Source organism: Lactuca sativa, chromosome 2 (assembly GCF_002870075.4).
Source record: "Lactuca sativa cultivar Salinas chromosome 2, Lsat_Salinas_v11, whole genome shotgun sequence".
NCBI lineage: Eukaryota > Viridiplantae > Streptophyta > Magnoliopsida > Asterales > Asteraceae > Lactuca > Lactuca sativa.
Window position 1 is genome coordinate 137,370,205 of NC_056624.2, and position 12,144 is coordinate 137,382,348.

Sequence of the window (12,144 nt, forward strand, 5' to 3'; positions counted from 1 at the left end):
ATGTTTTGTTTATTAATTTTTGTAGAATAGTAATAGCTTGCAAACATATGTATCACTAATTATGTATGGAACCTGTAGTGTGGAGTCAACTGAGATTGATTTGACCGAGTTCCAAGAAGAGAATCAAGAAGAAGGCGATGTTGAACCTCAGATAGCAGATGTTGATGCAGATTCCAATAACGACCAACCAGGTTGCTATTTTGCTCTAGAGAAGATGGCTACAAACTAGAAATGTTAGTTTACTTGAATTATGTTTATTTGAATATTAAATCATAAATTTACATTCTCACTGGAAAATATATGCTTGAATGTTGTTTAATTTGTCAACTTACTACTTAATTTCTCACTGTATGCAGGTTTTTCATGCAAGATAGATGGTGCAGAGGTAGTTTACCATCTTCTTGCAGCTGCTAAAGATACCTGTAATATGGAAACATGACTCTTTTAAAAACTACTTCTGATGATATAAAGTTGATCATATTATATCTTTTATCCGTGTTCTATGTGGTGTGAATATCAATTAAATTTTGACATTTTCTTTTGTTTTCTCAATAAAGTTCAAAACGGAAGACAAAAAGCTTGTGAAAGATCAAAATCTTCATAAGAATTTGATCTCTGATGAACGAACGAAAAGAAGTCAGCTGAAACTACAAATGGCTTTTGATGGGCAGGAAAGAGATATGAAGGTATGATCTATATTGTAATTCAGATTCTATCACTTTTATTATGTAATCTCTTAAGTCTTAATACCCATTATTCGTTATGCATGCAGAGATCTTGGGAGCCAAGTGATAAAGCTGATCTTCACTTTGTCTACAAAGATGTTGAAGGAGCATCAACTCAATGGGATGATATTCAAAGAAAACTCAGGAACTTACCTCCCAAACCCTCTGCCTTCAAACCCGATCCCTTCACTCCTGTAGAAGATGAAGATTCCAAACCTAAAACCAAATCTCGGATTGATAACAAGACAGAAGAACTCAAAGATTTAGAAGATGATCTTAATGATAGTTGTTTCCTCGAAGAATACAGGTACTTTCAACTCCCTCAATCCTAATCTCATTTTATGAGGATATTAAACTTCATGTGATATTTTCATGGTTTCATTTTCTTTTGTGTTCTTGAAGGAGAAAGAGGTTAGCAGAGATGAAGGAAACAGTGGAAGATTGAGCTCGGTAAGTTCAGGCAGCATCTATGGTGGCCCGGGCAACATCTATTTCAATATTGATTGTGTGAAAGTCATCTACTAAAGCAAGGTTGGTGTAAGAGTTGATGATGAGAACATTGTTCCAAGACCTTCACTAAGTTATGATGATGTCCCTTAATAGCAATGTAGTATTAGGTTATATAGTTAGCGATGATTATTTGTATTTGACATTTTAGTGCAATGAATTATCTTTCTTATTTATTGTATTTTATTTTGTATTTTGTATGACATTAACTTTTGTGCAATGGATTGTCTTTTTTGTATATGGTATTTTATTTTATATTATGAGACATGACAGGCAAATTTAATTTGAAAATTAGTAAAATAAATAATCTTTTTAAAAAATGAAAATAAAATTTACGATACGCATAAATGTGTGTCATCTTCATTTATGACATGGCCTTTCTTGACAGCGGTTTTAATCATATGCATTGCGTGTCGTAAATGCACGTTGTAAATGCGCGTCGTCTCTCGTTATGACAGGGCCTTCCTTGACGCGCATTTGCGCGTCGTCTGAGCGTTTTACGACGCGCAATGAGCGTCGTAAAAGGCCTTTTTTCTAGTAGTGCTCGCAAGCTTCTTTTCTTGACATGTAGCAAATCATGCCTCTAAAGAACGTAACCAACCCACCGGTACGACACCAATCCTCCAAATGGATTCAACTACGTTCCAAGCTACTGTCACAGCAGTGGTGACAGCCGCCCTAACTATTCTTAAAGCTAACAACACGAATGTGGGTGGAAATGTTAACGGTAATCCGAATCATGGTGTTAACCAATCTCAACAACAAGTGCCTACTAGAAAGGACACACCTAACCTTCTAAAACAAAAGCTCAAAGGAAGTTGTTCAACCCAAAGACCTACCGAGAGGCAATGATTTGGACACACCAACCATACCCTACTGTGGAAATCTCCCGCACTGCAGCAAATGCAACTACCATCATCATGGAGACTGCCGAGTGCTGCATTGCACCAGATGCAACAGGAAGGGACACACCTCCCGCGGTTGTAGAACCCTAGTCAAGTTCACCACTCCGACTACCAATGTTGGGACAAGTCTAACCTATTACCTCTGTGGAAGTTTAGGACATTTCAAAAGAGACTGCCCAACATAGAAGAACAATGGGGAAACAGGAGGAGTTTGACCTCAGAGAATGAGGAAGCATCAAAGAACCCTGCTATGTTTTGGTACGTTTTCGAAAACCCATATAATTGCTCATAATAGTGATTATTTCCTCGTCCAAATTAAATCACGACATTCTTATAAGATTTAAAGCCCTGATGAGTAAGTTAAGACAACTCAGTGAATACGTTAAGTTCAGTTGTAATTATACACGACTTATGTACACCAAACGATCATAGAGAGATATAGTAAGAACCATTTCATGAAAGTCATAGTTTCAAGACATCAGAACCCTCGTGTTAGTAGTACCTGTTAACTTCGAATCAAACACAGCAAACACCAGAGATATTTACCCATAGGCACCAATGTGCTAACGAAACGAACTTTCTGGACAAACTTAACGCACAATTCTACGACGTCATCTTGTTTAGTTCGACTGAGTCTATGTTATACCAAACCCTTTTGTCTTAAATCGTTCGATCACAAAACTCCCATCACTCGTAACGACAATTAGATGCGCACTTCGAAAATTCATCTCTCTTCGAAACCCGAAGGTATTTATGCGAAGAGTATGAATCAGAACCAACGGATACGACAGTGAAGATCCGCTGAAACATCCAGCGAGAGCCCGAGTACAAAAAGGAGAGACTCACCTAGGTATACCATCGAGAAGTAATCTGTTTTCATGGGATACCTGTAATCATTGCCTCCGACCGAGTTAGCAAGGTTACCTCGAGAACTTAGCAACATACATCCCGTCTTTCATGTGTCAAACCTAAATAAGTGTTTGTCCGATGAGACACTTGCGATTCCCCTCGACAATATTGAGTTAAACGAGAGTCTACACTTCATGTAGGAATCATTTGAACTCTTGGACCAGGAAGTCCAGCGCACGAGACGAACGTTGTATCCAGATAGTGAAGATTCAATGGGATACCAAACGAGAACTTGAATTCACTTGGGAGCACGAGAATCCAAGGAAACAAAAGTACCCCATCTTTTCCAAGTCCACGAGTTACAACTTTATTCTTGAATTTCGAGACGGAATTCCCTTTAATGAGGGAATGATGTGACAACCCGAAACTTTTATCTTGTACACTTAGCCAATTCTATCAATGCTAAACTCGTTTCAGCTATCTTTTAGCATTGTTTTGAGCCTGTTTGGATGATCTAAAGCCTTGTACAACCAAATTTTGAATTAGAGATGGGTTGGTTTAAGATTTAGGGTTGCAAATAGGCCAAACACTCCATCAAAAGGAGTGTGTGGCCACACACATGAGTGTGTGGCTGCACACCCGAGTGTATGGCCGCACACCCGATTGTATGGCCACACACCAGAGTGTATGGCCGCACATATGAATGTGTGGGCGCACACACGAGTGTGTGGCCGCACACCCATCCTCCAGCCGCACACTCATCCCTATTTATATAGGGTGACCCCTTCACTCATTCCTTTCATTTGGATGCATTCTACTTTCTCTCTCTAGAAACTTCATCCAAGAACGCTCTCAAGGCCTCAAAAACGTGAGTTTTCCATCACCTAGCTTATCATACATGAAGGACCCATTGATCTAAGCCCTTAACCATCAAATTTCATCATGTTCTTCATCACATGAAGGTGTACGGCCGCACACCTTCATAAGGTGGCTGTACACACCTCAAAGAACCTCCAAAGTGAGAGTTTGATTCCCTATCTTCTAGTTGGACTTGGTTTGAACCTTAAAACACTGAAAAATCGACTCTTGGGGAACATATGAAGGGTGTATGGTCGCACACACCCTATGTACGGCCGCACACACCCTCTGTACGGCCGCACACTCCTATGTGCAATCGCACACGCCACCTGGCTGCACACCCACGACCGCACACACTTCATATGGACCGTACACTTCCCTTAGGTGAATCACATGTGATCCCAACACTTGGTTCAAGTGTTTCCTAGTCCCTAAGGGGGTTCCTTTGCATTTAGTTGCTTCTAAACACTATATTCATGGCTATATATGTCTCTAATTGTCATTTAGGACTCGTTGTGTCTCGGTAATTAAGTTGTGGAACTTCTTGTCCTTACGCGAATCTACCTTCGAAACATCTTCCAAAGGTGATTTCATACCCCTACATTTTCCGTATTTTTAATGTTTTTAGGGGGGGAATACAAGCCAAACGCTAAGTATTTTTTAAAGTTTTAAACTTATTAATGCAGTCCAACGATTTCCACGTTTAATAACATATTCGGATATTTTATCTCTTTTTGTAATATGTTGAACATAAGGGAAACTTCTATTTGGAAAATACAACTTCATAGCTTTCAGAAAGGTTTTTACAAAACATTTTCCATATCAACTCTAATAAACTATAATGGGTATAGTTTGGGATAACCCTCTAGGCAGTCTCTACTTAATCAGATTTCATAAATGAATATATATATATAAACTATGGCAGATTTAGTTTATGTTATATGTTTTCTCAGAAGTATAAAGTACATTTATTCAAGGATAATTACTGTTTTATACTGATTTCTCGCTAGTAAACTAGATTATACATAATTGTGAGGCGCTACTTCAATACTGTACCCTTAGGCGTATAGTGATAAATCCTTTTAGTATAACCAGAGTCTCCTGGAGGGAGAGCGTGAGATTTGTGAATAGATCTATTCGGGACTGACAATCCCACACCAGAACTACTAGTTACAGTTAGGCGGGCACGCCTGTGGTGAACAAATGTCATTTAGCTTAACGCCTGAAGAACGTTATAAAGGTCTCTCGGTCATATCAAGTATGGTTATACGACTCGCAAATAAGTATAAACTAATTTTGTTTACAAACTCTACTCTTCATTTGTTTTATTTTGAGTAATAAAACTACTTATATATATATATATATATATATATATATATATATATATATATATATATATATATATATATATATATATATATATATAGATAGATATAGATATATACAGATAGTATTCAGGGATTTCTAAACTGGCATATTTACCTCTAGGGCGGATAACATGTTTCCAAAAACTGATGGTTTATTTTCTACTAATAGACTCTCTTTCAATACTACCCTTCATAAGAAAATATAGGATTTTCTTGAGGAACACTTTTCAAAAGAATCAAATAACATTTTTCTCTAAAACTAAATGTTTATGAACTCACCAGCTTTATGCTGATATTTTAATACTGCTTGTATTCTCAGGAAATTAGTAGACAGGTACAATCAAGAGTGTGCAGAAGTCGGAGCGTTAGAGTCACGTCCTTACTATTTTACTTTTGATATGAACAAAACTATGTATTAAACAATGTAAATCCTTTTCATATATGTATTCAATGTCTGGTTGTGTTTACTATGTTTGCTATGATACAATTGTTTTGATACTACGCATGACGTCCTCCACCCCGGGACGATTCCACCATCACGGTTTCGGGGTGTGACAGAAGTGTAACGACTAGAAATTGTTGCTTCTTAAGCCAACGATTAACATAAAAAGTAAAGGTTACTGGTGAATTATTATAAAAAGAAAGTTGTAGTTCTTCTGGGAAGATTCTGTGGATATAAAGTTCGTCAAATTATAATTTGTGTGAGAAAGTTATGGCCGTTCATAAAGTAAGCTGCTATTCGAGAGAAAGTCAGAAAATCGAAAAACCGCAAAGCGCCTTTTAAACGCCTTTTTCGCGTCTGACACATCATCATGTCATTCCAGCAATGGTAAACGTGTGATCCGAAGAAAGCCGGTTAACCGGTCAGAATGCAAGAAATTAAAATTATTATGACTTAAATGTAATAGAAAAAAATATGGTGTCAAAATTGAAAAAAAAAATAAAAAATAAAAAGCTAATAACTTTGTGTCATTTTCCTAATATTTATTGGTATTTTTTCTGACTTTTTATTATTAATATTCTTTTACCTAGAGAAGGGCAATAAATACAACATATAATCATCGTGAAAATAAAAGTGGTATAAAATATTAGTTTTTAGGGTTTCGGCTCTAAGGGTAGCGATATCTCATTGCTTGCTTTCTCGATTTCACAGCACAAGATCATCAAAGACTCTCGATGTCTTATTTTAATGTATTTATCTCTCTATTCTGTGCTGCTTTTCATTGTTTCAGTTCTTAGTTAAAACCTAATCCTGCTTGATTCCATTAAGTCTTTTTTTTTTTTTAAAATACCCAGAGTAAATTCCCGATTAACAGCCATGGCGGATTGTGTTTCTTTCTGTTTTTAAGAGTATCCATGGCAGCTTGCTCAAACCTTTATTTTCTATATTCTTCAATTTATTAACATATGACACTGGCTTTAAGCACATCATTCACATCAATGGTTGATAGTTTCACAATAGCAGTATGCTATTTTCCATAGGGCTAACTTCTTTCTGATGATTCTGTCCATAGGGCTAACTTCTTTCTGATGATTCTGCAGAGTTTCCATTATGGGGAAGAAGTTAGAGTGATAGGAGGAGAATATGAGGGGGCAGAAGGAATTTTTCTAAAACCTATGTTTGAAATTTGGACAGAGGAGAGAAAAGTAAGTGTCCCTATCAGAATACAATCTTGATCTCCTTCATTTTCTACAATTAGGAGAAGAAAACAACATTTTAAAAACCTGTGAATCATTGCAGATAATCATTGTGGAACCGCACTTTGTGGATGGTTACGACAACACACCCATGACACCTCCTATAAGCGAGACCACCACTCTTACTCGGTCTCCACCTCTTGCGTCTTCCATGAGCACAACTGGGGAAAATGTAAGTGTAAATCATTAAACCAAGTACATTTTTCCTTTTTAAGGCATCAAAATGTGTAAATAAAACTCTAAAATAACATTCATGAATAAAATTATATTAGAAGTAAAATACTTACACGGTAGTATTTGCCTGAAGCTCTTCAAATTAGGCAAGAAGAACTACAAACGAAAAGCGAATTAAAACCTGAAAATGCTCATATCTTTACATTTACACCAATTGCAAAAATCGAAATCTCTGATTACATAAATTTGAAAGTATGATGCTATAGATAACAACCGATGAAAATACATTTCTATTTCTTGCTGAAATTGATAGTTTTATGAAAGATGATGTTGTAATAGTAAAATATTAAGATTGTGATACTATAATAAAAAAACCAATTAAAGTATTTGGCTATTTCTTTTTTTTTTTTTGGCATATCTAGTAAGTAAATAAAGGTCGCTAAAAACGACCAATAAAGATTCTTTAAAATATAAACATGGTACTAATTTTAAGTGATACCATTTACGCACGACTTTAAATCCTCTACACTTGTCCAAATTGCAAAGCTTGGGGGCACTTGTGAGAATCATCCCACTTAGTTCCTGGATTACCTAATTAGGGTGAGCATTTGGACCGGATCGAACTGATTTTGCAGAAATTGGTGGACCTTCGACTGAACCTGTTGAGAATTAAGGCCTACCAGGTGGTCTAAGTCCGGTTTCCGGTCTTGGACGTAAAGGTGAGCATTAGGGTCGGATTGAACCGGATCGGGTCTAATCTTGGACCAGACCTATTTTGCAAAAAATTGTGGAGCTTGGACGGGACATGTTGAGGCTTACAAGGTCCGGTTCCCGGTCCGGGGTCCAAGTGCTTGCCCCTAAGGTCAACGAGTGTGAATAAGTTTTTTGAAAAATAAGAAGAGAAATAAAAAAGAGTGAAATACATTGATTAGAGAAATGAGAATTTGTTAAATAAGTTTAATCTTGCATACATTACTTCTTTCTTTCTTGTTAGAAATGCTTGACTTTTCCATGTTAGCTTATTAAGTGTACAAAATAAATAAGCAACAAAAAAGTAGTTATAACATATCACTCAGTTATGCCAAAAATGCCCATATCTAAGCATTTACACCAATTGCATAAATTCAAATTCCTTATTTCACAAACTTGAATGTATGATGCTATAGTAACCAAATGAATGAAAGTACATTGCTACTATTTTTGTAATTGATAGTTTTATGAAAGTACAATGATGTAATACAATCTTGATTTACATCCTACCTGTGATTCTTGCAGATAGTAAATGTGGAATCACACTTTTTGGCTGGTAACAACACCACTATTGAAGCTTCTCCTGCTATGTCGACACCTCGTGCGATATGTATGTTGGGTTTTCACTTTTTTTTTCTTATCATGTCAATGATACGTTTTGGTTAAACATTTCACAAATATTTTAATCTTAAAAAAAACGAAAGCAATCAATATCCTACAAAAGAAAGTTAAGAGGCCACATTAAAATAAAAGAGAATTTTGTGTATGCTTTTATTAAAAATCAAAAATATCATGTTTATAAATCTAAATATAAAATATAATCTATACCTTTTGTAGTTGAAGCATTTTTAACATATTTTACAATTAATTGTTTTTAACAATTGATTACTATAGATATCTAAATAATTAAATCCTATTCAAGTAATTATGCACTCTCGTCTCTTCTATTTTCAACATTGAATCTTGAAAGAGGTAAAGATCAAAATATTTCTTTTAATATAATTAAACCAACAGATAAGTCTAGAAGAAGGCACAAGTATGGGCGATGTGGTAAGTACGTTCACCTTGAAAAGACATTCAAGAATCTTGCACCTCAAGGTTCAGATCTAAGTAAAACATCCACCTCTAAAAGGTTACTCATATTTTCCATTTCCTTTGTTTTATTTCATGAAAATGATATCAATGCTTATACAATGCTAATAATATTATGTATTTCAGGGGATGTCGAAAGAATAGAAAATCTCGTGGTACCAGGGCAGTATTAGGCTCTATGTGAAAGAAGTTTGTGCAAATAATTGGTCCCTTTTATATGTTTTTTTTGTTCGTTATGCTATTTTTCTTTGAAAGACAATGTCCATTGATTGTGTTTTGTGTGGTTTTTCTTTATCATTGAATACGAGAACTTTGGTTTGACTATTTCTTAAAGAAAGATTTTGATTTTTACCTCTTTCAAGCTTTACGGATGAAAATAGAAGCGATGAGAGTGCGAAATTGTTTTAATAGAAATTAACTATTTAGTTATTTATAGTTTTTAACTTATTAAAGATTCATCAAAATAATAATTTTGGTCAATATGATATTACGAAAGTTCATGATATAAACTTATATTTATCAATGGGGGTATAATAGTTAATTGTTAAAAATGAGAATTTAAAATGATAATAAAATACTAAAAAGGAAGGATTTAGGCACATATTTTGAAAAGTATACGAAGGTTAAATATAAATTAGAAAATATGTTGGATAAAGTTATATATATATATATATATATATATATATATATATATATATATATATATATATATATATATATATATATATATATATATATATATATATATATATATATATAGGGTTAGGTTCAAATGTTCCTAACATTTATTGTGTACTCATAAGCATAAATCTGGACCAACAGAAGGAATAAAATACATGGTCATGATATGAGAGTCTATGATATCACAATAGGATAACATATACCATATAATCATAAAAATTTCAACATAAGAGCATTTTGGTCAATTAACCTATATTAATAAAGGAAATTTTCGGATTTTAAGGGATAATTAATTCCCTTTTTTTTTTTAAATTTGAATATTTTAAATTATTTCAAATTTAAAAATCCGATTTTATTCTGTCACAAAATGCCAACCATAAACATCTAAAGATATTTTCAAATTTATTCTTGCAGAATATATTTCTAATGCATATATTTTTGATAATTAACCTGATTTAAGAATTCTACATATTATTCATATACATCTAAGTTAGAATGAGGGTCTATGATTTTATTCATAATATACATCCGAAATTAACTAGAAATTCATACATATTCTTACAAACTAATAGTTTTATATACATTTTAATATAGTTATACATATTCTAACAGAATATCATAAAAAATGAATAAAATTCTAAAAAATAACATTCTTGAATATACAATTTTTGAACAAATAAACTTGATCTTCTTCAATGGTCCAGCTAATCCACTTGATTCCAACTATTTTTACGAAAATGTGATGAATTATCATAAAAATATAATTCTTTGCAAATATACTTGTTGTTGAACTCGATTCCAAATCTTTCTTTTGTATCATCAATATTGAATTTCTTCTCCATGTCATTCTGAAAGAATAAGATGTATTACTCGTTAGTATTATCAGTTAAGCAAATATACTTATTGTTAACAAACATTTTCAAAGACATTCTAACAGAATGCATTTATACAAATAAATTCTAACAGAATACATTTCAAAATGCATTTAAATCATAGTCTTTTCTTCCATATGTATAAACATTCTAAAACATGTATAAATGTATTCTGTCAGCATTACTAGCAATACATGTTTTATGTAATATTTATATTCTCATAGAATGAACAGGCAGGGGCGGAGCTTTATAGGGGCAAGGGCGGGGGGGGGGGGGGGGGGGGGGTTGTGGCCCCCCCCCCCTGATTTTTTTGTTACATATAGTCCCTCTACTTTAATTTTGTACATATTAGGCCCAAAAATAGAAAATTTTGGCCATGCCCCCCCCCCCCCCCCCCCCCCCATATTCACTGATTTTTATACATATTATACTTCCGGCCCCCCAAATCAAATGTTGAAGCTCCGCTCCTGTGAACAGGTGTTTGCATTCTGATATGAAGAAAAATCCTAACTTAACCCTTTTCATGAAAATTCTGACAGAATGCCATTGGGATCCACTTGCTTTAAATAGTCAACAATATTGAGCAATTAAAACCCTTTCTTTAACTTTATTTCAATACATACGATTCATTTCCGATGACAAAAAACCACCACTTTAGTAATTCTGACAGAATGCGTACCACTATTTTCTAGTTCTAGTAAAATAGTAAACAATACAAATATGCAGAATCCATTGCAATTTGCAAGAAAAATCCACTTTGCCAATTTATGAAAAGGACGTCCAACCCATCTAAATTAAGTTATATAGTTCTAAAAAGAATAAGGAACAAAGAGAGGTTAATGTAAAAGATTATTAACTATTTTTTCATTGATACATTTTATCGAACACATAGAGGTCACGACAGAATAATATCAGGTAGATTAGTGCCTGCTGGAGATGGAATATCAAACTTTTTTAGCATCAATGTTTCCATGTAAAACCATCCAAATTCAACTTAGTAAATAATTTAAATAATGATTTAGCGATTTGAATATATACGTTCAGAATAGTGTATAAATACTTAACCATGTTTTAAGGTGATGTTGTGACCAATTTACATGTTCGATGCATGGGGCACCTCTTTAGATAAATATTAATTTATTTATTTTACTTATTAAAATTTATAAAATAATGACTTATTTATCAGTAAATGAGTCAAAACTCCCTAGAATCCCCAAATTAGAATGTGTGAAACGAACAAATAAGTATCAATTTTGATTCAAGTAATAGTAACATCACAACTTCTACAAAATATAAGGAAATAAAAACATATAGAAAACTAATTAATGTAGAGAAAGTTTGAATTGAAAAACTAACCAAAATGATGATATGTCGCCGCCAACTTGGGTAAGAACCAGATACATGAAGCGTGTAAGGATTGTTCGTTTGTATATTCATCCAAGAAAAGAAAATAACATAAAAAGGAAACAAAATCAACTCTCACGTTTTGAATACGCAATGTGTAACAGCTCAAATTATATATATATATATATATATATATATATATATATATATATATATATATATATATATATATATATATATATATATATATATATATATATATATATATATATATATATATATATATATATATACTAGGTTATAACCCGTGGGCACCACGGAT

At 33.6% G+C, this 12,144-nt stretch overlaps 2 protein-coding genes across 3 annotated transcripts; both read left to right on the forward strand.

Annotated features, from left to right (window-relative positions):
* The first annotated feature begins 82 nt into the window (after positions 1-82).
* Positions 83-1,461, forward strand: LOC128125903 (uncharacterized). The gene is made up of 5 exons (XM_052768096.1): positions 83-233; positions 357-385; positions 558-686; positions 773-1,032; positions 1,128-1,461. The coding sequence occupies exons 3-5, from the start codon at positions 654-656 to the stop codon at positions 1,168-1,170; spliced, it is 336 nt and encodes a 111-aa protein (XP_052624056.1). The 5' UTR covers positions 83-233; positions 357-385; positions 558-653; the 3' UTR covers positions 1,171-1,461.
* Positions 1,462-6,283: 4,822 nt separating this feature from the next.
* Positions 6,284-9,278, forward strand: LOC128132201 (uncharacterized). 2 transcript variants are annotated; one of them, XM_052768445.1, is made up of 6 exons: positions 6,284-6,402; positions 6,754-6,858; positions 6,953-7,081; positions 8,359-8,443; positions 8,848-8,965; positions 9,052-9,278. In XM_052768445.1, exons 1-6 carry the CDS (start codon positions 6,388-6,390, stop codon positions 9,107-9,109), a joined length of 510 nt encoding a protein of 169 aa, XP_052624405.1. In that variant the 5' UTR covers positions 6,284-6,387; the 3' UTR covers positions 9,110-9,278. The 2 variants fall into 2 exon arrangements, with proteins under 2 accessions (XP_052624405.1, XP_052624406.1); XM_052768446.1 differs by having other exon boundaries at positions 8,359-8,389.
* Positions 9,279-12,144: the final 2,866 nt, after the last annotated feature.